The 26402-nt window shown below is 45.9% G+C and overlaps 1 protein-coding gene across 1 annotated transcript in view; it reads left to right on the top strand.

The window, feature by feature from the left end:
* Fgd1 (FYVE, RhoGEF and PH domain containing 1) overlaps positions 1 to 26402 on the top strand; it is a 40002-nt gene that overhangs the window by 2318 nt on the left and 11282 nt on the right. Inside the window, exons 2-8 of the mRNA XM_028772651.1 lie at positions 16067 to 16240; positions 16635 to 16812; positions 16939 to 17380; positions 18830 to 18919; positions 19603 to 19751; positions 22170 to 22326; positions 22429 to 22567. Coding sequence (XP_028628484.1) covers positions 16067 to 16240; positions 16635 to 16812; positions 16939 to 17380; positions 18830 to 18919; positions 19603 to 19751; positions 22170 to 22326; positions 22429 to 22567 — 1329 coding nt within the window. The remainder of the gene's footprint in view (positions 1 to 16066; positions 16241 to 16634; positions 16813 to 16938; positions 17381 to 18829; positions 18920 to 19602; positions 19752 to 22169; positions 22327 to 22428; positions 22568 to 26402) is intronic.

Raw genomic sequence — 26402 nt, 5'->3', positions numbered from 1 at the left:
GCAGGAGCGGAATCTTTTATTTTACACCCCTCCCCCCTTTTTGTTTTTCAAAGTAGGGTTTCTTTGTGTAGCCCTGGTGGTTCTGCAACTCAGAAATCCACCTGCCTCTGCCTCCTGAGTGCTGGAATTAAAGTCGTGCGCCACCACTGCTCCACCAGGAGTCTTTTAATCAAAAGTAAAGATTGGGGATAGAAAGGGAGAGACTTAGTCTCCCATCTAGCCATTCCTCACTTACTGTGTGTCCCTGGATGAATGGCTTCAGTTCTCTGTGCCTCAGTTCCCCTCGTCTAGAGAGTGATATCTAGGAATTTGTCAGAGTCTTTTTTGCAAGGCTCTCAGCAGCTAAGGACTTAAAAAAATAAAATATGAGGAGAGAAAACCCTCCTGAAGAAGAGGCGGAAGAATTTCTCAAGTCCTGACAAGGCGGGCACTGGGCCATGTGATTCACAGTAGCATGGGCTGTGAGAGGCCCGCCTCCCCCTCTGCACAGCCAGCTCAGAGGTAGGCACAAGTGACTTGCTTCTCTCCACAGGACTTGCCTATAATTGGCTCAGAATGGGAAGGGGTGGTAGATGGAAGGTTTGTGTATAAAAGGGAGAGCAAGGAAGAGGGAGAGACAGACAGAAACCTGAGCTTTAGTTAAAGGGTTAGAAACATTTTAGTCCACATGCTTAGATATTGATGTGTCTGCTGACTTTCTCCATGAGACCACTGAGACTTTTATTGAATCACCAGCCTTAGGTCCCAGTGGCACATCCCAGAGCAGCAGGGGGTGGGTGGTGTGGTGTGAAAATAATAATTATATCTTATCCATGTGAAGAGCTCTGAATTATCTCCGGGTCCTTTCTTTTTGTTATTCTGTCTAGTTCCTGGTGGAGAATGTCATGCTCTTCTTGTTCTAGGCTGATAAAGGCCAAGGCTTCCCTCGGTCCTTCCTTCCCAGTGAGATACCCCTGTCCCCAACACTTGGAGAGGGTTAGCAGAGGGCTTCTCAGTGTAGGTTTATACACAGGGATTTGTGAGAATCCTACTTGTAGTCCTCAAGGCTAAGGCCTAGAATGCTTTCTCACATGCTGGAGAGTTGGAGAAAGCTTGGCCTGAACCTAGCTCAGCCAAAGGAGTTGGACTTGATATTAGAGCCATTTTGTGGGGGAAATGAGAGAAACAGCCAATCAAAGTAGTGGAAGGGGCTGGTTCTTTCTTACTTGGTTACATATTCAGAGACTCAAAGACTTAAACTTAAGCTACAAAAGTCCCTAGACACTGGCTGCTTCTGGGTTTTCTAGCCTCAGTAAGCATCAGAATCCTTTGTTGACCTTGAAGAATAAATGTCAGTCTCAGACTCCAACTCAGAGCTCCAGAGTCTTGGAGTTTCAGCCCAGGAATCTAGTTTCAGAAAACGATTCCCAGACAAGGGACAGGTGGAGTGGTACACACCTTTAATGCCAGGCAGAGGCAAGAGGATATCTTGAGTTCCAGGCCAGCCAGGGCTATATAGTGAGAGCCTTATCCAACACCAAAGATTCCCAGCCTTGGGTAAAAGCCAGGCCTAATTTTTCCAATTGAGTCAATGAAGACCCAGAGACAGTGATTCAGCCATGTTTCTATAGTGAGTGAACATTGGTCTCCCTCTCCGAAGTCTTCCCAGAATCATATATGAATCTCTCTCAACTCAGCTTTTAGCCCAGAAGAGAAGCATGGGATGTAAAAAAGCAAGTTAATCCTTTGCCCCTATCTCCAACACTGGATGCCTCAGTTTAATTTTCTCCCCTGCTTTTGTGAATGCTATTATTTGACTGTTTTAAGTTGGAAGGCAGTTGCAATTCTGGAACTCTAGGCCCCATCCCAAGCATGTCAACTAAGACTTAAGACCTAGAGAACGTGGAGGTCAGTTCAGCTAGAAGGTCTGGTGTCAGCAAAGACATGCAAACACTGATTAGGGGCCTGGTATTGGGAAGGGTGGAAAAATAAGTCTAGCAAATAGACTTTGTCCTGAAGGCAAACAGGAACCATCAAGGGCTCATTCACAGGGAAATGATGTGCTTAAGCGCTAGAGTTTCAGAGCTCTCATAGGTGCATATGGAGAATGGGTGGAAGGGGTTAAATAGTGGACATGAGTGGAGGGGACAAACATGGGGGTCAAATATATTTTGTGAGAGGTGATGGTAGCTCAGGTTAAAGTTGCAGCAGGTGGATTGGAAGAACATTTAATTGCCAACATGGACAAGCCTTAGTAAGTGCTGTAGAGGCCATGGAAGGAGGGAAAATCCAGGATGGTTTTGAGTGGTTTTCTGAAACCAACTAATAGCAGTAACCTAGTGGATGATAGTGGAGCCATTCTATACAGGAGAAGGAGACATGTTTCTTTAGTGGAAGGTGATGGGTTGTGTTTGAGACTTGCTGAGTTTGAGAGGCCCAGGAGGATATCAAGCTAGTAATGGTCAGCAGACATTTGGGTTTAGCAAGATTTCTGTGTGAGAGATGCTTGGAAGTGTTCACCACCAACATGTACCATAGACCACAAGGTGGCTCTTATTCGGCGCATATGTGCTTCTGAGGAGCAGTTGCATCCTTGAAGACATATGCTGAGGTCAGCAGAGTTGCATTCTGCTAAGTCTCTTCGTGTGTGTCAGTTTTAAACATTTGCAGGGGGCTGAGGCCTATTCCACACACATTGAGGATAGCTGGCTTTCGAAATGAAGTCCTAAAAGGCAAATCAAACATTACCAAGTACTTGTGTGGCCCCTTCCTTGTTTTTCACGGTGAGGGTGTTTGAGAGGCCCCAGGGGGTTTTTTTTTTCAAGAAGGGTCTCTGGGATAGGAATAGTGGTGAGGTAGGTGGTGAGGTTTGTAGGATTTCAGGTGAGCCTGGTAGGTTTGGAAGACATCTCATATTTAGTTTCTAGTCAACTGGAGCCATTCAGACACAATACAATGTAAAGGCTGGGTAGGGGGGAGCTAGGTGATGAGTGGGTAGGTGAGCAAAGGGATTTCTCCAGATTAAAGGAATTGAAAGTTTCGTGTAGATGCTTGGCACCTCCACTCAGCCCTTTCAGATGTCCTGTCCAAGGAGGGCCCAGCTAGGACTCCCTCCTCCCTCAACAGTGACTGACAGTTAACAGTACCCTACACAGACATAAGCAGTGGCTTTCTGCAGCCAGTTAGCTAAATGCCTTAGGCAGATGTGGTGCTGGCCAGACGCTGGCTGGGTGGGGCTAGGACCTGTCTGGAATGAGGGCAGAAAGCATAGCCTGTCATTGGCTAGCTACTTGGAATTAAGTTCCTTAATGCAAAGAGAATGCAATGCGACACCCATGGAGTCGCAAATCCAGCCCTTCAGGGCTCTAGTGTCCAGCAGCTTGACCCTGGAAGACATTGTACCTCCAGAACACTTGGAGACATGGTTATAGGATATCCAGTGAAGGACCTCAGCACTCCTGGATCTGCCATTGATTCATTGTGTCCCTAGGCCTCATTGCCTCAGGGCTTCAATTTCCTCATTTCTAATATTGCTTATCTCATTTGCCTGGCATATAATATGACAACCATAAATACTCTGTGAACCTGTAAGGTAGGGAAAGGAGGCTGTTTTCTTAACATGTCTATTGAGTGCCTACAGGGTTCTCAGCTCTGTGATATATGCTGAGATTTGGCCCTGTCTTCATGGAGATCACATCTAGCAGGAAAGATACACCGCAAGTCATTGCCAGCACAGCTGTTGCAGGGGCACATGGAGAGGAGGCAGGTCAGACATTAATGTTCAGACCTGAAGCATAAATAGATGTCCAGAGGTGAGGAGATGTGGAAAAGCAGTTCATGTTGCAGGAACGACATGTGCCAAAGCCTCAGGCGGAAGAAAGCACTTTCGAGGAATAGACAAGAGGCCATTGTGGCTCAAGGATGGGTGTGGGGCAGTGTTCATGAGCTTAGGGCTTTCTTGTTCCTATTCGGAGTTCACTCCAAGGCTAGGGTAAGCCTGGCTGGCCTGTGGAGAGGGCCTTGGAGAGGGCCCTGAGGATGGAGGGAAGCAGTGAGAGACTGGAAGTGGATATTGTATGGATTCTAGAGCTACTGAAGGGCCCTGTCTGCAGGACTTGAGAGTTAGTTGATTGAGTGAGTTAAGGTTAAGAGGACTGGTGGAGAAAGGCCAGTCTGACTTGGACAGCTTAGATGATTGGAGGTCCTTGCTGCTCCTCCTGGGGTTGGGAAAGCAAGAGGAGGAGTCAACGAAAGGCTGGCTAGAGTAGGGATGCTTGTTATTTTTAGGATACACTAAGTCTGAGGAGCCCCAACATAAGACATCTAGAATACTGCACAACAGGCCCCAGCTGTGTTTTCCTGGGCCCCAGAGTAAGAACAGGATGGTGAGGTCACAGGTGTGTGGCTAGAGCTGCCCAGCCACAGCAGGCTCTCCTGTTGCCTTTCCCCTCTCTGTTGTCTGCTTCACTTCCTGTGTTATGCTTCACAGTGGCCCTGAAAGGGAAAGGGTTAAGTCACTGAGCAAAAGGCTTCTCTGGAAAGTGGGAAAGGCGGGACTGGCAGGGCTGGCCCCTGGGAGCTGCAGCTGGCATAGAAGCCCTTCCGTTAGCCAGTAAGGCCAGCACTGCTGCAGCCGCCCACGCTACCTCCTTTGCTTTGCCTTCACCTTCCCTGCTCCCCTTCCAGCTTCTTCCTGGCCTTCCCCAGTCTGGGCCTCCCTACCTAATACATTCCAGGTGTAGGTGCAGCCCCTCTCACTGCGGGGCAGCAGGGGAGGGGGTTAGGGAAGGTGGAAGTCTCTTTTGCTGTGTGTCTTTTAGGGTGAATTTCCTAATCTCCAGGACTGTTGCTTTCCAAAGATTTCCCTCAGGGATCTTTCAGCCATGTCTCTGGCAATTATGGGGAGAGGCCTCTTCCCAGACCCCCGATTGCCACCTTGAAAAGTTTCATGTGGTATTGCTACTCATGCCTCTGTTTTCTGAGCTCTAAAACGGCTTGTAATTCCTACCTCTTAGGACTATTGAAAGGATTAAATGTCACAGGCAAAGCCCAGAGGCCCATTGTAGCCATGCTCAACAGGTGGCCCTGGCCTGCCATTTTGTGTCATAGCCTGCATCCCTCTGTGACTTCTTTCTATGCCTCATGCTAACCCCCTTGTCTCTGTCTCCATTCAGACTTATCCCACTTTCTGTTTTGTATTTCATATCTATCTGGATTTCTGAAGGTTTCCTGCTTTCTGATTCCTTATCTTTGCCCCCAAATCTTTCTTTATTAAGGATTATTTGTTTCTTTTTAGACAGAGTTTCATGTAGTCCAGGCTGACCTTAAACTCACTGTGTAATTGAGCCTGGCCTTGAACCCTTGGTCCTTCTGCTTCTGTTTCCCTAGTACTACAATTACTGCCATGTACCACCATGTCTAGCTTTCTATAAGAGGTCTTTTCCTTTCCTAATTCCTCTGTGTACGCAGTTTTCAGATTTGACTAGGCTTTTGGTGGGTAAGAGGGTGGATGCATGGGTTTAGGGGTAAACCCTGGGGTCAAGACATGGGCCAGAGGGATCATCCCTCTAGTGGCTTTGTCTTCCTTGGGAGAGTAATTCTAGCCAGCGTGGCAGCCCTAGCACTGGGTAATTACTGTCCCCAGTACTCCCAGCTGCAGCTCCACTCCCTTCCCTTCCTGTCCTCTGAAGTCCCCAGCTCCTCCCAGGGGTGGAGCTACCACCCCATGTCCCTTTCTGGACTCTGGTCCAGAGAAGACCAGCTGAAGTGGCCAGGCCTTCACAGCAATCAAGCAGATGAAAGCGGGATAGGTTGCTTGTGCTCTTAGGCAGCAGTGTGTGTGTGTGTGTGTGTGTGTGTGTGTGTGTGTGTGTGTGTGTATTTGCCTGTGTGTCTACATATATCCACATGTGTCTGCATATATCCACATGGAGCTGCATATATATCCATGTGTGCCTTTGCATCACTTTGTGTTATGTGTTGTAGATTATGTCATTTGGCTCAGTCTTAGTCCTGGAAGTTTCTAGCTGTTTCTATATGTGTATCTGTCTGTTTTATCTGTTTCTCTGTCTGTCACTATGTTCCCCATAAGTCAGTATTCTAGTAGTGGTGGCTGGGGTGCCTTTTGGTATTTCCTGCCAGATCTTCTGATTCTGGAACTTTCTTACAAAGCAGCACACTCTGTCCTTTAATCATGTGCTTCATCTACATACCTTCTCAGGTATCCATAGTTTTGTCCACCTTTCTTCCCTTGTCTGTAGGACCATCCTGAGTCTACCTGGGTATGAAATAAAAGCATACTCTATTCTGGACAGCTCAACTTAAAACCACAACCCTCAGAAAGTTGTCTTATTCTTCCTTCCAAATATGATTTCTTCCTTAACTCAGCAACTTCACAAGAAACGTGCTCTGGGCTACACATAGAAACACCTTGGATGCATCCGCAGTTCACTTATTTTAACTGTGTAGCCTCAAGTCAGGTATTTTGCTGTTTTATGCAGTACTTTTCTTTCCTTTCTTTCCTCCTTCCCTCTTTCTTCCTTTTCTGTTTTTTTTCTTTTTTTTAAATTGAGACACAGCCTCACTGTGTAACCCTGGCTGGCTTGGAACTAGTTATAGTTGGAGACCAAGCTGGCCTCCAACTTAACAGAGAGCCACCTGCCTCTGCCTCTTTGAGTGCTGGGATCAAAGGCCCATGTCACCACACCTGTACCTGTTTGTTTTTCTGGTGATTTTTGTTTGTTTGTTTGTTTGTTTGTTTTTGAGACAGGGTTTCTCTGTGTAGCCCTGGCTGTCCCGGAACTCTCTGTGTAGACCAGGCTGGCCTCAAACTCAGAAATCCGCCTGCCTCTGCCTCCCAAGTGCTGGAATTAAAGGCGTGCGCCACCACCGCCCGGCGTACCTGTTTCTTCATGTATAAAATGGCACTAGTAACTCACAGAGCATGCCACAGGAAAGTGTCAACACAATGCCTGACCTAGAATAGATGTTTAATATGCAGTTGAATTTCCATACCTCATAACATCTATTAAAAAGTAACAGCTTAGTGCGTGGGAGTGTGTAGCTTCACCAGTAGTGTGTTTGCTTGGTATGCTTGATTAGCATGCACAAAGCCCTGGGTTAGATTCCCGCAGTACTGCATAAGCCACATACAGTGGTGCATATCTGTAATCTGCAGACCCAGCAGTCTGCAGGTAGAGGCAAGAGAATCACTATGATTCCAAGACCAGCCTGGACTGTACAGTGAGTTAGTTCCAGGCCAGCCTAGGCTACAAAGTGCAACTTTACCAGAAGAACAGGAGGAGGAAGATGAAGAGGAGGAGGAAGAGGAGGCTGCTGCTGCTCAGCCAGGCATATACTGTATATATGGAAACACAGATCATAAATTCAAGGTCATCCTGGACTACATAGGGAGTTTGAGGTCAGTCTAGGATAGAGACCCCTGTCTTAACAAAAAGGCAGCCTAAGTTCTAGAGAATTCTACATATTCTTCAATCTTCAAAAGCAGATTTTAATTCAGAGACTGCCTGACAAATATTACATGAAATAACTTCCTTGACATAAAAGAACCAGGGCCCTTTCAAGGGGTGAGACAAGGGGCCTCCAAGGCTGCTGCCCAAGGGCCAGAACATTATTAATATAGGGTAAACAGCAGGACTGACAAGGTGTTTCAATAGGTAAAGACACTTATTACAAAAGCCTGTGAACCTAACTTCAATCCCCAGAACCTATAAAGGTGGAAGGAGAGAACTGACTTCTCAAAGTTCTCTCTCAGTCTTTTTTCTTTTTTGTTTTTTGGAGACAGGGTTTCTCTGTGTAGTCTTAGCTGTTCTGAAACTCCTCTGTAGACCAGGCTGGCCTCAAACTTAAGAGATCTGCCTGTCTCTACCTCCCCAGTGTTTGGATTAATGGGTGTGCACCACCACCATCTGGCTTGGCCTGCTGTCTCTTAAAATTAGGGGATTCCACTTGAAACCCTTGATTATTGGAAGATCTGAAATCAGGCACTATTCCTGCGAGGTTAACAGCTGGATGGAGGGGATGGATTCTGCTTGTAGTGTAAGTGATGCATGTGCTCTGTGGTCTACCTGCTTCCCACTTTTTCTTCCCTGTTACTTTAGTTTGTCTTAGTCTACAGAAAGCTCCCCACTTCACATGGGGGTGCACAGTTTACAGAAAGGTCCATCCCTTTACAAGAAAAAAATCCTTCTGTTTAATGGACAAGCTTTCTCCTTTATCAGACCTTCATTTGCTGACATGCCATCTGCTTTACAGTTGGTTTCTGTAGAATTCTCTTCACTTACAGAATATATCCCTCTACTTTGAAGAAAGAAATCTACTTTATAGAAATTCTTTTTACAGAGGAACCTTAAAACATCAAACAAGCAAACAAACAAACAAAACCAAACAAGTAAGCAAACCCCAAGGAAGTGGAAACAGGAAGTTTGAGGCCAGCCTGGGTTACTGAGACCCTGTTTCAAAAAAAAAAAAAAAACAAGCAAAAAGTTAAAGGAGGGCTGTAGTACACACCTCTAAAACCAGTGCTTGGAAGGCTGAGGCAGGGGAATTACCATGAGTTTGAGGTCAGCCTGGGCTACAGAGTGAATTCTAAACAAGCCTGGGCTATATAATGAGCCATTGTCTCATAAATACAAAGCAAAAATAAAAATCAAAGAGACCTTTTCCAGAAACCTGTTTTGCAGGAGGCCAGTCCTTAGGAAGCTCCTGAGCATGAGCGAGCTTCGGCTCCAGGTCTCAGTCCACCTTCAGGATAAGACTGCATCCAGACCTAGCTTGGTCTAGCAGATGTTCCTTCTGAATCCAAGCATAAAGCTCTGTGAAATGTGTTCTTTATATGAACCTCAAGGGGAGCCCCAACCATTCTGTCTCTGATGTACACTCATCTTCTGACTATAAGGGTTTGGCTCAGGAGGCAGGTGGGAAGAGTGGAGGCAGCTGTGCCTTCAGCCCTTCCCTTCTCCCCCAGTCTGAGAGACCGTCCTCCTTCCCCGCAGACCTGATTTCCCAAAAGCACTTTCCTTTTTGCTGTTCTTTCTTCTCTTTCTCCACTCCCTCTGTTCTCTGTTGCCACCCAACTGCAACCTCAGAAATTCCAGCCGTCCCCAGGAAGTTCCCTCTTAAGAGAAGGCTGCATCATCCTGGAAGAGACCTGACCTCTAGGGTTGTGGGTTGTTCCCCCCCACCTCTCACTAGTTTCTCACAATGAACAGCACATGCATATTGCCCCCAGTTAGCAAGTGGGAGAATGAGTTTGGGGCTGTGGAGCTATTGGTCCCAGGTTATCAGAGAGTTAACAGCCAAGGCCTGTCTGCAGCTCTAATAGTTGTCTTGAGATTAAGCCAAGGCTACAGCTGGGAGAAGGGAGACAGGATGCTGCTGGCCAGGGAAGGAGGGAGAGCTGGCAGCTGAACTTTCCAGAAAGAGATGCAGGAGAAGCAGGGTCAGGTTCCAGTGAGAATGGGAGAGGAGGAGTTTCTGTCCTCAAATTCAGCTAGAAGCTGAATGTGCTCTGCCATATAAACCCAGAACCATGTCCTCTGGGCATCTGCCAAACAGGCACATGCTGAAATCAGAAACAATATTTGGAATAATTTTACTTTTTTTTCTGTTCTTTGCAAATTTCATACAATGTATTTTGATCATATTCATCCCTTTCCCCTGACTTCTCCCAGATCCACCCCCTTTCCCTACCAACCCAGCTTTATGTCCATTTTTTTAATCCCATCAAGTGCAGTTTGTGCTACCAATATATTCTTAGATACATGGTCTTTCACCGGAGCATGGTTGATCAGCCAATGAGTGACTATACTCTAAAACAAAACTGACTCTTCGTCTCCCAGCAGCTACCAAATTGTCAATAGCAGTTCATCTAGGGATGGGACCTGGGACATGGTGCCCACCTCCCATCTTCACAATTTTGTCTGATATGATCTTGTGCAGGTCTTGTGTGTGCTGTCACAACTGTTATGACTTCATATGTATAACTTTCCTTCTGTCTCGAGACAAACAATGTTTTCTTATCACTATTCACTATCTCTGGCTCTAAAAATATTTCTGCCCTTTCTGTTACAATGATCCCTGAGCCCTGGGAGGCAGGGTATGATGTATGTGTATCATACCCATTCAGCCCTCCCTTCCTGAGCATCCCACACACTCTTACTCTCTGCACCTTAACCAGTTGTGGGTCTCTGTTAATCATCATCTTCTAAAACTTAGAAGTTACTTTGATGAGCATCAGTAGGTGCGGTAATCTGCAAACACATTCATAACACATCAGGAGTCAGTTTAATACCAGGTCAAGTTATTTTCTCCTATGTCTTGATGTTCCATGCCCAATCCTAATCTAATCCTCTATCTTCCATTATTCCCCTTTAACCCTTTATGTCACTTAGTTCTGTCTCTCATTGAAAGCTCCCTGCCATGGCCTCTTACTAATTTCCTGACCACCATGATATTCCAAAAGAAACTCATACCTGAAGATTCAAAGCTAATATTCAGAAGTGAGAGAAAGCATTCAACATTTATCTTTCTGGTTCTGGGTTATCTTACTCAGAATGATTGTTTCTAGCTCCACTCAGTTACCTGGGAATTTTATAATCCCTTTTTTCTTTTTTCGTTTTTTTTTTATGACAGGGTTTCTTTTTGTAGCCTTGGCTGTCCTTGAACTCACTATGTAGATCAGGCTGTCCCCACACGTACACAGATTCATCTGCCTCTGCCTCCAAAGCATCAATTTCATTTTTCTTAACAGCTGAATAATATTCCATTGTGTAAAAATACTACATGTTCTTTATCCATTCATCAGTTGATGGACATCTAGGCTGCTTCCCTTTCCTGGCTGTTATGAATAAAGCAGCAATGAGTGTGAAGCAGCGGGTATCTCTATAGTAAGATATAGAGTCCTTTGGGTATATGTCTGAGAGTGGTAAAGCTGGATCATGTGGTTGATCTATCTCTAGGTTTTTGAGGAACTTCCACACTGATTTTCATAGTGGCCTCACCAGTGTGCTCTCCCGTTATCAGTGAATAAGTATTCTCCTTTCCTCACATGTCAGCAAATAAGGATGCACTTTCATTTTTCTATGTGTATCTATCCATTTTGACTATTCGATCTTTTCTCCAAGGTTGCTAGCCTCTTTATAAGAAACTCAGGTAGCTATAGGATGGTAGGTTGATATGTAGATTCTCAATTCTATTCCAGTGATTAATGTGTGTTTTTATACAGTACCATGCTGTTCTCAGTGCTATATTTTTGTAGTACATTGCTGTTTCTTGAGCTGGAGCTCAGTAGTAAAGTTCTTGCCTAGTATGTGCTGGGTTACAGCACTATAGCACGCATACAAACACACTCTCATTTTTTTTTTCAAGACAGGGTTTATCTGTGTAGCCCTGGCTGTCCTGGAACTCACTCTGTAGACCAGGCTGGCCTCAAACTCAGAAATCCACCTGCCTCTGCCTCCCAAGTGCTGGGATTAAAGGCGTGCGCCACCACCGCCTGGCAACAAATACACTCTCATTCATATTCATTCTCTCTCTCTCTCTCTCTCTCTCTCTCTCTCTCTCTCTCTCTCTCTCTCCACACACAAATACACACCTTCCTCGAACCAACCAACCAAAAAAAACCATTGCCCTTGTAGCCAGCTAAGGGCTTAGAGGTTGTAGAGGTAAAGTAAGAGTGGATATTTCACTTTCACATCTGTGCTTGGGAGTATCTGGGAAGTCCTAGGATGTTCAGGGTGTGCTTCCTGTCATTGCTCTGAGCTGTGGGAGTACAGTAGTGGTTGGGTTATGCATGCTGTGCTGAGCACACTGCATACTGGGGTGACTCTGTGGTTCTCTCTAGGTCTTTGAGGGCTGCACACAGTTGGCATGTGGTGCAGGGTGTTAGAAGATTTATGATGATTGTGTGTGAGAGAAACAGTGGGGACTCTGGTAGACTCAGAGGCGGAAGGAGCAGTGCTCGTAGAGAGCCTTCATGGGGGTTTGGGTGTGGGTATATGTGTGTCAGCAAATGTTTTAAATTAATTATCAACCATAAGAAAAATAGTCTGGAGCAACCCAATTTAGGATCTAGGTGGGTGGGATGGATGGGGAAATGGGAAGTACTGTGGTTTTTAGAAAGGAGGAAGTGGGCCCTACTCTAGTAGTTCCCCTGAGGGCAGGAACGAGATTTTTCTGTCTCTGCACAGAGTCTAGCAGCTGCGAAATATAGTTGGCTTACTTAACTCAACTGAGAGAAACCCAAGAGTTCAGCAGGGCTATAAAGGGCCACTGAGATCTAGTGAAGATGTTTATATTTTCCCATGGGTAGAAGGGAGTTATGGAAAGTTCCTATGCTGGTAAGTTGTGTGATCTGTCTATAAGATTCCACCAAAAAAGGGCAAGCCCTGGGACAAAGGGTCACTGAAGAAAACAGGAGACACTGGGAAGAAGGGGTCTACAGAAGTTTAAGGGGTCTACAGAAGTTTAAGGGGTCTTGGATCTTCCCCTCACTGGGACCTCATCTTGGCTATCTCCGAACTCCTGAACCTAAGTCCATCTGTCCTGTGGGAAGGGTTGTGGGTATCCCTTTTACTAGTCATAGTTTTTCTATGACACTAGGGTCCTCTCCTGTCCCTGTGGCTTTCCTTTGGAAAGCAGGGTTAGGTTTAGTCTACCTGTGAGTCAGCTATTTCCTTGTTGTGTGACTGTGGGCTAGTCACCAAGTCTTTCTTTGTCTTCATCTCTTCACAAGAAAATGGACAGAGAATTCCTGCCCACCTCATCTGGGACTCCAGGGTATCTTCGAGTCTCAGCTTCACTCAGCTAGCCTGTTCTACAGGACTGCTTACAAGGAGACAGAGAATGGAGAGGTGGCCTGTGCAGCTCCCATGGGAGGGTCAGGTGGGCAAGGAGAAGAGAGAATGGGCCAGGGTAGAGCCATGGAGAGTAGGCCAGCCACATCAGTCTGAGAAGCAGGGGAATAGAAAGGTATAAGCTCCACCTCGCTCCCGCCCCCAGAGCCCTGCTGCTTAGGTGCCAAGGGAGGCCTTGCTCAGGACAGCTCATCTGCTTTGAGCTGTTAAGGGCTGGAAAGCAGATAGAGAGCCCCTGAGACCATGGTACCTGTGTATGTCTATGAAGGGAGCATGGCAATATGTTTGCCTTTGTTTGGCCATCATTCTCTGGCCATGTGTCCTTGCAACCGTGTCTATACTTGTACCACCCTCCAGGTGATTCATCCTCCTCAATCCTTTGCCCAGAGAGAGGACAGGGCAGGGCCAGCCAAGATGTGCTCAGCTGGGCAGGATAAGCAGCTCTACTGGGCCAGAGGTGAGGAGAAGAATATCCTCGCTGTGCGGGCTGGGCTCTGCCTGCTCAGGTAGAAAGGCATGGGAGAAAACTTCACCCAAAGCCAGGTACAAGGTGGAAGAAAACCCACGTGGACCAGGATCTAGAGCACATGTTCCCTCAGGCTGGGAAGGGTCTGTATCCAGGATAAGGTCAGTTCAGTGAAGCTGTTACAGAACCCCTGGGTTCCCTCTAACACTAGGAGAGCACAAATCCCCTGCAACTCTTTCTGCTTGTGTCATCTGGTGAGCAAGGGTATGGATGTCTCTATATGTAATGACAGCTTTGTTTAGAGCAGGAAGAGACATGTGTCCTGTGGTTTGTATCTGTGTTTCTCTGTATCCTTGAGCTAAGACCCTCAGATACCATGGACATGTTTGTTGCAAGATTGTGACATAATAAATTATGGAATGTGTGCGATTTTGGTCCATGTTCCTGGGTATGTAGTGGCTTATGACTTTATGCTGTTTTGCTATTGTATGTGTTTTTTTTTCATAATCTGATATAATGGATCCTATGTGGCTGTGATCTTTATATGGAACTATGCTCATAGGCATTTAAAGGCATGTTAATGGTATATATGAAAGTCCATGATCCTGTAATGTAAATGGAAAAATACCTTTGTAACTTTGTGTGCTTGAGTAATATATAGTGGTATATAAAGTTATATGGAAGTATGTGGTTAAGTGATTTTATGTAAGGTGATAGAACTGCCATTTGTGTTTTTTTATATGTCTTTAATGATTGTGTTTTACCTTATCTTTTTTTTTTTTTGAGATGGGGACTCTCTTAGTAACAACCCTGGCTGACCTGGAACTCACTCTGTAGATCAGGCGGGCCTCAGACTCAGAGAGATCTGCCTGCCTCTGCCTCCCAATTAAAGGCGTGTGCCACCACTGCCCTATTGTGCTTGATTTTATTATAGATGATTTCAATGCTGAGTAATCACATGCAGAATTGTATCTGCTGGTCTGTGAACTTGTGTGTGCCCATGCTTTCAGGAGGGTGTAGACATGTGCTTGGAATTTGTGTGACCTGGCAGTTATATGAAGCACTATAAATTCCATGTGCTTTTGTGACTTAGGGGACCCATTTGTGACTGTCCACTTATGAGACTGTGACATAAAGCAAAAGCCTTAAGATGAGATGCCACGTGGCTGTGGCAGAGTGTAACACACCATATGCTAGTTGTAGCTGTGGGACCTCTTATTTGTTTGTTTATTTGTGCTCAGTTGGGTTTTTAAGTGTGTAGCTCAGGCTGGCCTTGAACTCACTATCCTTGGGCTTCAGCTTCCCAAGTGCTGGCCCCATAGTGCTACTATGCTTGGAGTTCTTGACTAGCGCTTGCTCCCTTGTCCTCACTCCTTATTGCATGCATCTGTCCCTACACAGTGCTTGTCATGGCCTCCTTCACACAGAAAAGTTGAGCAGCTCTTCCTTCATTCTGGCATCCAAGACTTTCTCTTTCTTCTCTGGCCCTTCCTGACTTCCTTCTTCTCTCTGAGGCACATCCCACAGCCTCTTACCCAGCCACATGAATCCTGTGCTCTTTCATATTGATTGTGTGTGGGGGTGTCAGTCATTGTTTCCCCAGCCTAAATCTTTCCTTGTAAGTATAGCCATCATATCCTCTAGAGCCCCAAAGAAGTGAGCTTATATCCTCTAGAGCCCCAAAGAAGTGAGCTTAGGGGTCTTTAGTAAGGAAGGAGAATGTTCCAAATGGATTCCCTTTTTCTGAATTTGCTACTTGCTGATTTAAAGCTGTTCTTGTACTTGCATTCGGAATACTGGTGGTGGGGGTGGGGAAGCATGAGGTGGATGTTGAAATAGAGGAAGGTAAACAAATTGGTAAGACACCGTCGTTTTAAGAAGAAAAATGTTTGTTTATAAAATATAGTTTTGCCAGGCGGTGGTGGCACACGCTTTAATCCCAGCACTTGGGAGGCAGAGGCAGGCAGATTTCTGAGTTCAAGAGTTCGAGGCTAAACAGAGTGAATTCCAGGACAGCCAGGGCTACACAGAGAAACCCTGTCTCAAAAACCAAAACCAAAATATATATATATATTTTCACCTGTGTGCACTTAGTGGGACTGGAACGTAGGCCTTACAAATGCTAAATAAGTGCTCCATCAGGTTAAGTCCTTGGATCCCAGTTTCATTGTCTTAAAGATACTTAGCTGTACAAAATTGTAGACAAGAAAATTCAGATATTCTTAGGGCTTTAAGAAATGGGACAAAGACTACAGATATGGTAGTTTATGCCTATAATCCTGTCATTGGGGAGGCTGAAGCAAGATTGTCATGAATTTGAGTCTAGCCTGTGCTATACAGTAAGAACTTGTCTCAAAAAAACAAACAAAAGTAAAACAATTAATAGAATGAAGAGTGGCTGTATAAGCAACAGCTACAGGTATGTACATGAACTTTAGGGTATTCATATCTATCCTAACCTAGTTAAATTCTAAAGTTTGCTTTAAATCCTTAATTATCTACTGATAGGCATGGAAACAATATGCTAATCACAGAGAATTATGACTTCTTGATGAAAATAGCCAATCTACACCTTGGGCCTGGTTCTCTCTTTAAGGCCTGGGAGAAAGGCTTTCTGGCAAAACCATGTGGCCAGCACAGGACTCAGAGGAGCCTGGCCCTAGATGCCTGCTAAGATATGCTACTTCCTATTCTCCCTTGGGGTAAAATCAATCAGTCACTTCATGTCTAGTCTCCTTTTCTACAGGACTGCACCAGGGGAACCGGATCCTGGTTAAAAGTTTGTCCCTTGACCCTGGCCAGAGCCTTGAGCCTCATCCAGAAGGTCCCCAACGGCTTCGCTCAGATCCAGGCCCTCCCACTGAAATCCCTGGCCCACGTCCTTCACCACTGAAGCGGGCACCAGGCCCAAAGCCACAGGGTAAGTACTTCTATTAAGTGCAGAGAAATGGACCAGAGAGGTGTACAAAAGGAAAGGAGAAATTAATGCATGCCAGAAGAATAGGGAAGTGCCCTTATCTCAAGGGGCAGTAAGTGATACCTATCTAATGGGCAGAAAGGTGTTGCCTGTGGCTAATATATCCTACTGGGATTTCATATCAGTCCTGCTCTGTGCCTACCTCAGGCTAAGAAAAAAAAAAGCATGGCAGTACATGCCTATACTGCCAGCACTCAGGAGCTTGACACAAGGTGGTTGCTGTGACCTTAAAGTCAGTCAGGACTATGGTATCATGAAATTAGGTATAGCCTGGTCATAACCACCTCAAAATCCAATTCAGTGATACCTCTCGTCTCTTCTCCATCCATCACTCCAGTTCCCCCAAAGCCTAGCTACCTGCAGATGCCCCGGGTGCTTCCTCCTCCTGAGCCCATTCCTCCGCCACCATCACGCCCTCTGCCTGCAGACCCTAGAGTGGCCAAGGGTCTTGCACCCAGAGCTGAGGCCAGCACTAGTTCTGCAGCAGTATCATCATTGATTGAGAAGTTTGAAAGGTGAGTCTTGTCCCAATAGGACCCTGTGAGGGAAGGGTGGATCTGGAACAGGAAGGGATAATTGTAGGAGAGGCCTCTTGGTCAAGCTCATACCCTGCCTCCATGTGTGTCCATCACCCACCTCAGAGAGCCTGTGATTGTCGCCTCGGATAGGCCAGCCCCTGGCCCCTGCCCAGTTCCCCCAGAGCCAGCCATGTTGCCACAGCCACCCTCGCAGCCAACAGGGTCCCAGCTCCCTGAGGGTGAGGCTTCTCGATGCCTGTTCCTGCTGGCTCCTGGGCCCCGGGATGGTGAGAAGGTGCCTAACCGGGACAGCGGCATTGACAGCATCAGCTCGCCATCCAACAGTGAAGAGACCTGCTTCGTCAGTGATGACGGGCCCCCCAGCCACAGCCTCTGTCCTGGGCCCCCTGCCCTGGCTAGTATGCCAGTGCCTTTGGCCGACCCCCACCGGCCTGGCTCCCAGGAGGTTGACAGTGACCTGGAAGAGGAAGAGGAGGAGGAGGAAGAGGAGGAAAAGGAAAGAGAAATTCCAATGCCCCCGATGGAGAGACAGGAATCTGTGGAGGTACTGACCTATTGTTACTCAAGAGACAGGACCATGCAGAGAAAGCAGGAGCTTGTATTTTGTACTTTGTTTCCTCAGCTTGGTATTTCTCAACACAGACCATTGCTTGCACTTAGTCTACTTAGCACCTAGTGTGGAGCAAAAACCTGCACCTCTCCCAAATGACTGTGAACGCCAAAATGGCCATTCCTTATTCTAAATGCCCATTAGGAAGGTGGCTCTACTTTCTTCAGAGAACTACTAATGGACCTCAGTCTCTTCATGACCCAGTAGCTGTGTGACAGACAATGAGGATGTCTCTTTCCTTTCCACTCCTCACTACAAGTCTCAGTTTCCTTGTTTGTATGACAGAAACTCTCACATGCCAGAGAGACTTCTCAGCAACTGGAGGAGGGGTACAGAGCCAGAGCCCCAAAGGGGCCTGAAGCTCTTGGTGGTTGGGAACTCTTTCCATGCTTTGTCTACCTAATGTTTCTTCAGAAGGAATCCTTGCACTCACATAAGGTCTCAGCCAGGATACTTGCTTTGCCAGAACAAAGCACAGCTGTGGGGACTGGGGCCAGGGAGTACCGAGATGAAATGACACTCAACAAGTGTGTAGCCTGCAAACAAGAAAGTGAGCCGGCATGCATAATCTTAGACATTTTTATACTTCTGTGCCTTTCTCACACCCCACGTACTCAGCAAGCCTTTGCTGACAGCAAGCTCAATGATTGACTAAATTGCTGATATTTAGAGACTGTAATCTGCAGTCTGTTCTGTTTTTATTTATAGGAAATCATTTACGGTTGGGAGTGTAGACAAATGTAGAGCATTTGCCTAGCATGCATGAGGCCCCAAGTTTAATCCCCAACATAGCAAAAATTAAATGAATAAATGAAATTAAAATACATGAAATTGTCTCCACTACAAATGGACAAAGACCCTATTATTTGTCTTTATAATGGGACTCTTAAATACAGAAATAATTAGACAACTTATACATGCTAGTGAATGGTAGGTAGACTAGGATTTGAATCCAGGAAGTTGAACTTCCTAGTTCCAATGTTTAGCCACCAAGCTATGCTCAATGAGTAGAGAAAACAGACCAATGGGTATATGACTGCCTGTATGAGGGAGTTCATATTTTCAGCATTGAGGGACAAACTTTTTGAGGGATGCAGCTACAGGAAGCCTTATGAATCAGATCAGAGTTCTCTCAGGGTGGAAATAAGGTTAGAGCATCATGTGTACGTAGGGGAGCCAGGCATGATGACGTTGCCCATAGTTCAGCCACTGGGGAAACTGATGTAGGAGGGTCACTTCAGTCCAAGTGTTTGACAGCACCCTGAGAAACATGGCAACACCTGATAAATGAGTGAGAGGGGGGAATGGAGGGAAAGAAGAAAAGTGTACAGAAGGAGCTGGGGTTAAGGTAGAGATGATGTATCAAAAGTCACTTCCTTACAGCTGACCGTGCAGCAGAAGGTGTTCCATATTGCCAACGAGCTCCTGCAAACTGAGAAGGCCTATGTTTCCAGGCTCCATCTCCTGGATCAGGTGAATGCCCCTCTGGGGTTTCCAGACCCTAGGATGTGGTAGGTAGGTTCCATAGGGGAAATGATAGTCCCTAAACCTAAGTCCACCATTAGGACCAGAATCCAGAAGTGGTAAGGTCTCTGGGTGACCTTGAAGCCAGGTATGATAATGTTCACAAATTCAGTCCTCACTCCTAACTCTTAAACAGACATGAACCAGCCCTGAGATTGTGACTCTGACACTTCTGACTCTTGCCCTCATCTTAAATGTACCCCTCTTCACGAACCTCATTCTACCCTTGACTCTTTACTTCATTCTGCATCCATTAGAATCTCTAGGGGTAGGGATCTTTATTTGTCTTCCATTGTTCCATCCTAGCCTCTAGGACAATGCTTTATATACTAGACACACTCATAAACATTTGTTACAATAAAGGGATCTAATTCCAACCTTCTCTCTGAATCCTAATCTGCTTCTGACCCTGCTCCAATCCTAACTTGGCATCATCCCACTTCCTAACTCCAGGTCCTAATCTTGGTGACCTGCAATTCTCTCAATTCCCATTCTCCTTGGTCTCAAGACCAGTACTAATTTCAGAGGTCCACAGAGGTGCCCACAAATAACTGCCCTTATCTGCAATCTGCCCTTTCCCCAGTTAAGCTCTAGTTTCAATTGTGCTGAGCACTTGTCCCTTGTTCCTCCAGGTATTCTGTGCCCGGCTGTTGGAAGAAGCTCGGAACCGCAGTTCCTTCCCTGCAGATGTTGTCCACGGCATCTTCTCTAACATCTGCTCGATCTATTGCTTCCACCAGCAGTTCCTGCTGCCTGAGCTAGAGAAGCGCATGGAGGAATGGTGAGGGGCCTCAGAGCCAGTCTGTCTCTTCCCCCATCAAGTTACATGCTAAGCCCAGATGTATTCAGAGAATTTCATTCCTGGGCTGGAGATGTTGGAAATTTAGTTCAGTGACAGAATTCTTGACAAGAATATGCAAGGCCCTGGATTCCATCCCCAGCATCCTAAGAATAAGTTCAATCGCTGGGCGGTGGTGGCGAACACCTTTAATCCCAGCACTTGGGAGACAGAGGCAGGTGGATTTCTAAAGAATAAGTTCAATCTTACCTACCTTCTTCTCTTCTGAAAAACAAAACCAACCAACCAAAAAATTCACCCCCCCATAAAGAAACCCACCCAACCTCTGTCTTCTTGGCCCTCCTGATCTATGGTGGAACACAAATCAAACCTAGAATGCTACAGCAGAATAGCAGAACCCTTGAGAGTGTGAGAAAGCTCATAAGATGGCTCAGTTGGTAGAGGTGCTTGCGCTGGCAACCTGAGTTCAAGCCCTGGAGCCCACATAAAAATGAAAGAAAAGTAATGGTTCTATAAAGTTGTCCTTTGACATCCATATGGCTGCTGTGTGCCCCCCCCCCGCCCCATGACACCACCCTCATCATCAAACTTAAGAAATGTTGAGATTTAGCTGTTACAGTTGGATGACTATAATCCCATCACTAGGGACAGTTGGCAGATCAATGAATTTGAGGCCAGCCTAGACCTACATTAAAAAAAAAAAAAGCCAGGTGGCAGTGGCTCAGGCCTTTAATCCCGCTACTTAGGAGGCAGAGGCAAGAGGATCTCTTGAGTTTGAGGCCAGCCTGGTCTACAGAGTGAGTTCTAGGATAGCCAGGGTTACACAGAGAGACCCTGTGTTAAAAAACTGATCCCTCCCCCAAATAAATAAAAAGAATATGTTTAAGAGCTAAAATGAGCCAGGTGTGATGGCATATCTTTTAGTTCCAGCACTTGGGAGGCAGAGGCAGATAGATCTCTGCATTCAAGGCCAGCCTGGTCTATAGAGTGAGTTCTAGGACAGCCAGGGTTACATAGAAACCGTGCCTCAAACAAAAGAAAAAGAGCTAAAATGGTTAGGTTCAAATTTTGCCTCTGGTACTTGGCTAAATTTAAGGAAATTTCTTACGTTGGCTTTATTTACATCTTTATTCATGTGTGTATTTTTGTTTGTTTTTTTTGTTGTTTTTTTTTTTTTTTTTGCTTTTTCTGTGTTAAGGATTAAGCCTAAAGCCTTGCACAAGCTAGGCAAATGCTTTACCACTGAGCTATACTCAAACCTCCCTTGTCTTTAAAATGAGGATAACCATAAGGGCCTACCTTGAAGAGTTATTCTAATAATTAAATGTGTTAATACATGTTCAGAGCTTAAAACGGTTTCTAGCATATAAGAATTTGAAGCTTATGAGCTGCTATTGTTTTGTTTTGAGACAGAGTCTCACTTTGTAGACCAGGCTGGCCTAGATCTCACAAAGATCCACCTGCCTCTGTCTCCCAAGTGCTATGATTAAAGGCATGTGTTATAAATGTGGTAGAGGTAAGAGTGGGAAACTGGAGATGCTGACAAATGGACAAAGCCTAGCCTAAGAGTAAAGAAGAATGATTTGAGGAGAAGCAAATGCCCAAGGTAGGAGGGCAGGGTTTAGGGGCTGACTCTGGCCTTCAGGTTCTCCTCTTCTAATAGAGCCTATAGCAGCTACACCACCTGTTTGAATAGTCTACCCAAATAACAACCAGTCCGTGGCATTACGTGCTTAAAATTGTCTCCATGTTCCCTACACTCACAGGATAAAGTATGCCTCTTTTGCAAACCTGTGGCTGCAGAGGGCTAGCATAAATCCTAGTTCCCACATCTCCTTTACCATCCTGTGACCTTAAATCTGCTTTGTCTCTCACATCACACTGTAGCCAGTGAGAGTTCAGCAAGACTTGGTTACTTTTCCTACGCTACAAGAAGATAAAGCTTTCAGGGATTGACTGAGCATGGCTCAGTACTGTGTCTCTGGCACTACCCAGCATAAGACTGGGCAAGAATCAATGAGCAGTGGCGCACGCCTTTAATCCCAGCACTTGGGAGGCAGAGGCAGGCGGATTTCTGAGTTCGAGAGTTCGAGGCCAGCCTGGTTGGTCTACAGAGTGAGTTCCAGGACAGCCAGGGCTACACAGAGAAACCCTGTCTCGGAAAACAAAACAAAACAAAACAAAACAAAAGACTCAATGAGCAGTGTATGAATGGCCCTTACAGTATGACAAGAGCGAGTGCTCCAGGATGATAACGTTTCTGGTACTTAAGCAGGACAGAGTTAGGCTAGGTGTTTCACAGTCTACAGCCTCAGCTCAAACTGAATCCCTCAGCCCTAAAAAGGAAGCCAGTTTTCTTCCTGAGGCTGGAGACCATGTCAGCCCCTGCTTCTACTCTAGGGACCGCTACCCACGCATTGGCGACATCCTTCAGAAGTTGGCACCCTTCCTCAAGATGTATGGCGAGTATGTGAAAAACTTTGACCGGGCTGTAGAGCTGGTTAATACATGGACAGAGCGCTCTACCCAGTTTAAAGTCATCATCCATGAAGTACAGGTAAGAATTGAAACTGAATGAAAAAGGCTTCAGGAGGAAAGGTCTATAAGGACCTGGGGAGGCTGTTAGCTAGACCTGAGCTTTTCTGCTTCTGTCACACAGAAGGAGGAAGCCTGTGGCAACCTGACCTTGCAGCACCATATGCTGGAGCCCGTGCAGCGTATCCCCCGCTATGAGCTTCTTCTCAAGGACTATCTGTTAAAGCTGCCTCATGGCTCCCCGGACAGCAAGGATGCCCAGAGTGAGTGTATGCCTCTAGGCTCTCGCTACTTCCCCACACTGGTAGCTCTAGCCAGACTTCTGAGTCAGGACTCTAGATTTCATTCACAGGGTTAGTCTGCCAATGTTGAATGATTAAAATCTCCAAATAGGATCTGTGGTGAGATTTCAGGATGAACCTCCAAGTTCATTACTCTGCCTTCATTACCCAGAAAGATCCCAGTTAGGAACTTCTGACTGGAATGATACAGTCTAAGGGGTATGCTTAGTCTGATTGTCTTTAGGAAACCATGCTTTTCTTAGGCTGAACCCAAGATTAATCTCTCAGTGAAGTTGGGAATGAAAGGGAGCCTAACCCTCTGGAGCCTGAGCCTCCAGGCTCAGAGCCTAGCTTGAATCCTTTAGGCCAAGCCCATTTTATTAATTCTCCATGGGTGAGCTCCCAAGTAAAAGCCCCATATAGTCAGACTTCTACTTTTCCACCCTCCAGAATGAGAGCTCTACTCCAGGCCCATTGGCTACTCCCAAGAATGAACCTCCCTAAAGAATTTCAAGTGTGATCAGACTTGTTCCCATATTTTATGCCTCTCAGGTTTGGATCTATCGGCTGAGATACCTCTTTCTCAAACTGAGTTTTCATTTACTGAATCACTAGAAAAGTCGGTTTAGATTCCTTCCATATTTACTCCAACTGTATCAGGTCAGGCTCCAGATAGAGCTCTTGAGTCTAGCTCACTTGCTCTTCCTTAAACTTTATTTTCATTTATTCCTCACTAACATAACAGCTAAGTGCTTGTGCTAGGCACCGGGAATAGGGAACTGAGCAAAATAGATGAGGTCCTTAACTCAGGGAGTGTGTGTTTTAGTTGGAGAGAGCCAACAACCAAGTGTGACAAATCCACATATTTGCTGGGTGCTAAGTGTAACTTGGAGACATAGGGGAGTGACGCAAGGGCGACTGGACAGTCTACTTTCAGCCAGTGACTTCTATGCAGGGAAGATGGCTAAGCCAAAACCTGAATAGCAAGTAAGTTGCCCCAGGCCAATGGAAGGGGACTGTTCTAGGCAGCTACAGTAGTTAATGTAGAGTCCCCAAAGCAGGGGGAGATGGAAAAGCTGATAGAAGTAGACAACAAGAGGGCCCCTGTGACCTGCGCTTAACAAGGGAGGGCAGAATGAGCTAGAAAAGAGGTTGGAAGAGCAAAGCTTTGGAGGCCGAGATGAGGTGATTAGTTTATTCTGAGTGTAGTGGGTAGTCACAGGAAGGTCATGGTTAGTATTGGATGGAGAGTAAGAGGAGGAGTCAGGAGATCTGGGGAAAGGGGTGGGTTTTTTTTGGTAATGCAGTAAAGTGTCAAAAGGTGGCTTGGATGAAGATGGTAGCAGCAGAGGTGCTGAGAAATAGTTCCATTCTGGGTAGATTCTTTTTGAAAGTAGCACTGAAACCCTAGGATACTGTGGGTACTGAGACTGATAGAGTCAAGAATGATGGCTCTTGGGGCTAGAGAGATAGCTCTGTGGTTAAGAGCATATACTACTCTTTCAGAGAACCCATTCGGTTGCTAGCACTTGCATCCAGACAGCTCACAACTACCTGTTGTGCTCCAGAGGGAACAGATGCCCTCTTCTGGGCTCCATGGGCACTTACACATACATACAAGGGAGCTGCCAGTTTAGATACTTAGATGAGTCTAGAATTGCAGGGAGGAATTTAAATGCCACTGGTGCACACTTTAGTATCCAAAGCCGTGGAACAAGTGGCGTATACCAAAGGGAGTGAGTCTAAATGGAAAGGAAAGTGGGAGGACCCAGTAAAAGCTCAGGAAGGTGGGATCAGCAAAGGCAATGAAGAAGCAGCCCAAAAGAGGGGGCAGAACAGAGAAAGTGTACAAGCCACAGGAATCGAGAGCAAACAGTAGTGTCCTGTGCTGTGCACACTCCCCAAACCCTTACCTAACCAGGTGAGGGCACTTTGCTCCCCAGCTTGGACCTCTGAAAAGAGCTAAACCTCCAGAAAATTTGGTAACTAAGCTCTGCAGACAGACAGCTGCATGTTAAGTACCATGTTCCTCTCCCAAATGAGAGCCCCACTGAGGAGCCAGTGTAAGGGATAAGACCTAAATCTGAAGAAAGTGCCTTCTAGGCCATGTACTGGGTCTGTAATCTTAACTACTCTCGAGGCCAAGGCAGGAGGATTGGCTACCTAAGCTACATGTCAAATCCAAGGCCAACCTGGGCAAATTAATAAGGAAAAAAGTAGGGATAAGTGTGTTAGCAGGAGAGCACTTGCCACACATGTGTGAAGCCCCAGGTTAAATCTCTAGTACTTCAAACAAAACAATCCTAAACCCAGCTGGACATGGTGACACACACCTTTGATCCCAGCACTTGGGAAGAAGATGAAGGTGGATCTCAGAGTTGGAGGCTAACCTGATTTACATAGTGAGTTCTAGGATAGCCAGGGCTACATAGAAAAACCCTGTGTTGGAAACCACAAAATAAGAAAAATTAAAAACCCCAAAAAACCTCAAACAATACAACATAAAACCATGAAAACATAAAACCATGAAACCACAAAACCAGAAAGCTGCCCAACTCCAGGCTCGGTTTTCTTATAAGTTTACTAGGAATGATAACGTTGTCTACTTCATAGAATTGCTTTGAGATTAAATGAGATAATCCAGTTAAAACTTTTAGCAGAGTACCTGGCACATGGCAAAGACTCAATAAACATTAGCTATTTTTGATGACTAATGTTCTAGCTAATGCCATCCATACTGAGTTAGCCACCAGGCTGAGTTTATTAACTTCAGTTTCCTGTTTTGTACTAGCCTCAACCATATCTCAGTCTCTACAACAGATCTCAGCATTCCCTATATTGACTCCAAAGGGAAACACCCCCACCCACACAAATAGACTTCATAGGATGGTTTCCTACCTCAGTCTTTGACTGAGGACCTCTGAATGAGAGCCAGCTAAGATATGCCCACTGAACTCCCCAGCTTAAGCTCCTGTGCTCAGCTCCCTATATTTTATGACTCAAAGTAAAATCCTTCGGCTGAGCCCCACACTGAATCATCTTTCTGGTTCTGCTGACTGACTCACCTACTTTTTGCTCTCAGACTAAGCTCCAGAGCCTGGACTCAGGTCCCAAACTGCCTTTTTCGTATTGCTTAGCCCAAGACTGAACTCTAGACTGAGACCTCAGATTGTCAAGCCCAGGCTAGGCCCTACTAAAGGGTCTAACTTTAGGCTAACATCCCCAAAACAAACTCCCAAACAGAGCCTAGGATTCCCAGAAATGTCAATCTGTTTCCTGCATGGCACATAACTAGACAGGTCCTGACAGCAAGCCCAGCTTCCAGTCTGAGCCCAACCATGTATGCAGGCCTAAGTTTATGTGCCCCCAACTTGCCAATCTTGTCCCTTTGGACTCTACTGGTGTGTGAAAGGTGTGGCATCTGTAGGAGAAAAAGCATTGCCACCTTCCAGGTAAATAACCACCTCTTTGGTTTGGTTTTTTGGTTTTTCAAGACAGGATTTCTCTCTATATCCCTGGCTGTCCTAAACTAGCTCTGTAGAGCAGGCTGGCCTTGAACTCATAGAGATCTTCCTGTCTCTGCCTCCTGAATGCTGGGATTAAAGACATGTGCTGCCACCACTTGGCAAGTCTTAGCTTTCTACTTTGATAAACTTGTCTCCTAAGGTTCTGTTTATTAGAGGAGCTGACTTATACTAAGCATCTGTTGGGGATCCCCAAGGAAGGTAGTGGGAACTGAGCCCCTTCCTCAGACTTGTGTACTAAGGGACTCAGATACAGTGAGTGATGAGCATGCAGTATGACTAGTAAGGCAGAA

The sequence above is a fragment of the Grammomys surdaster genome, unplaced genomic scaffold, assembly GCF_004785775.1.
Source record: "Grammomys surdaster isolate TR1022 unplaced genomic scaffold, NIH_TR_1.0 216, whole genome shotgun sequence".
In the NCBI taxonomy this organism is placed as follows: domain Eukaryota; kingdom Metazoa; phylum Chordata; class Mammalia; order Rodentia; family Muridae; genus Grammomys; species Grammomys surdaster.
The sequence above is the reverse complement of the archived record's forward strand: the minus strand, read 5'-3'. Positions and strand labels throughout refer to the sequence as shown.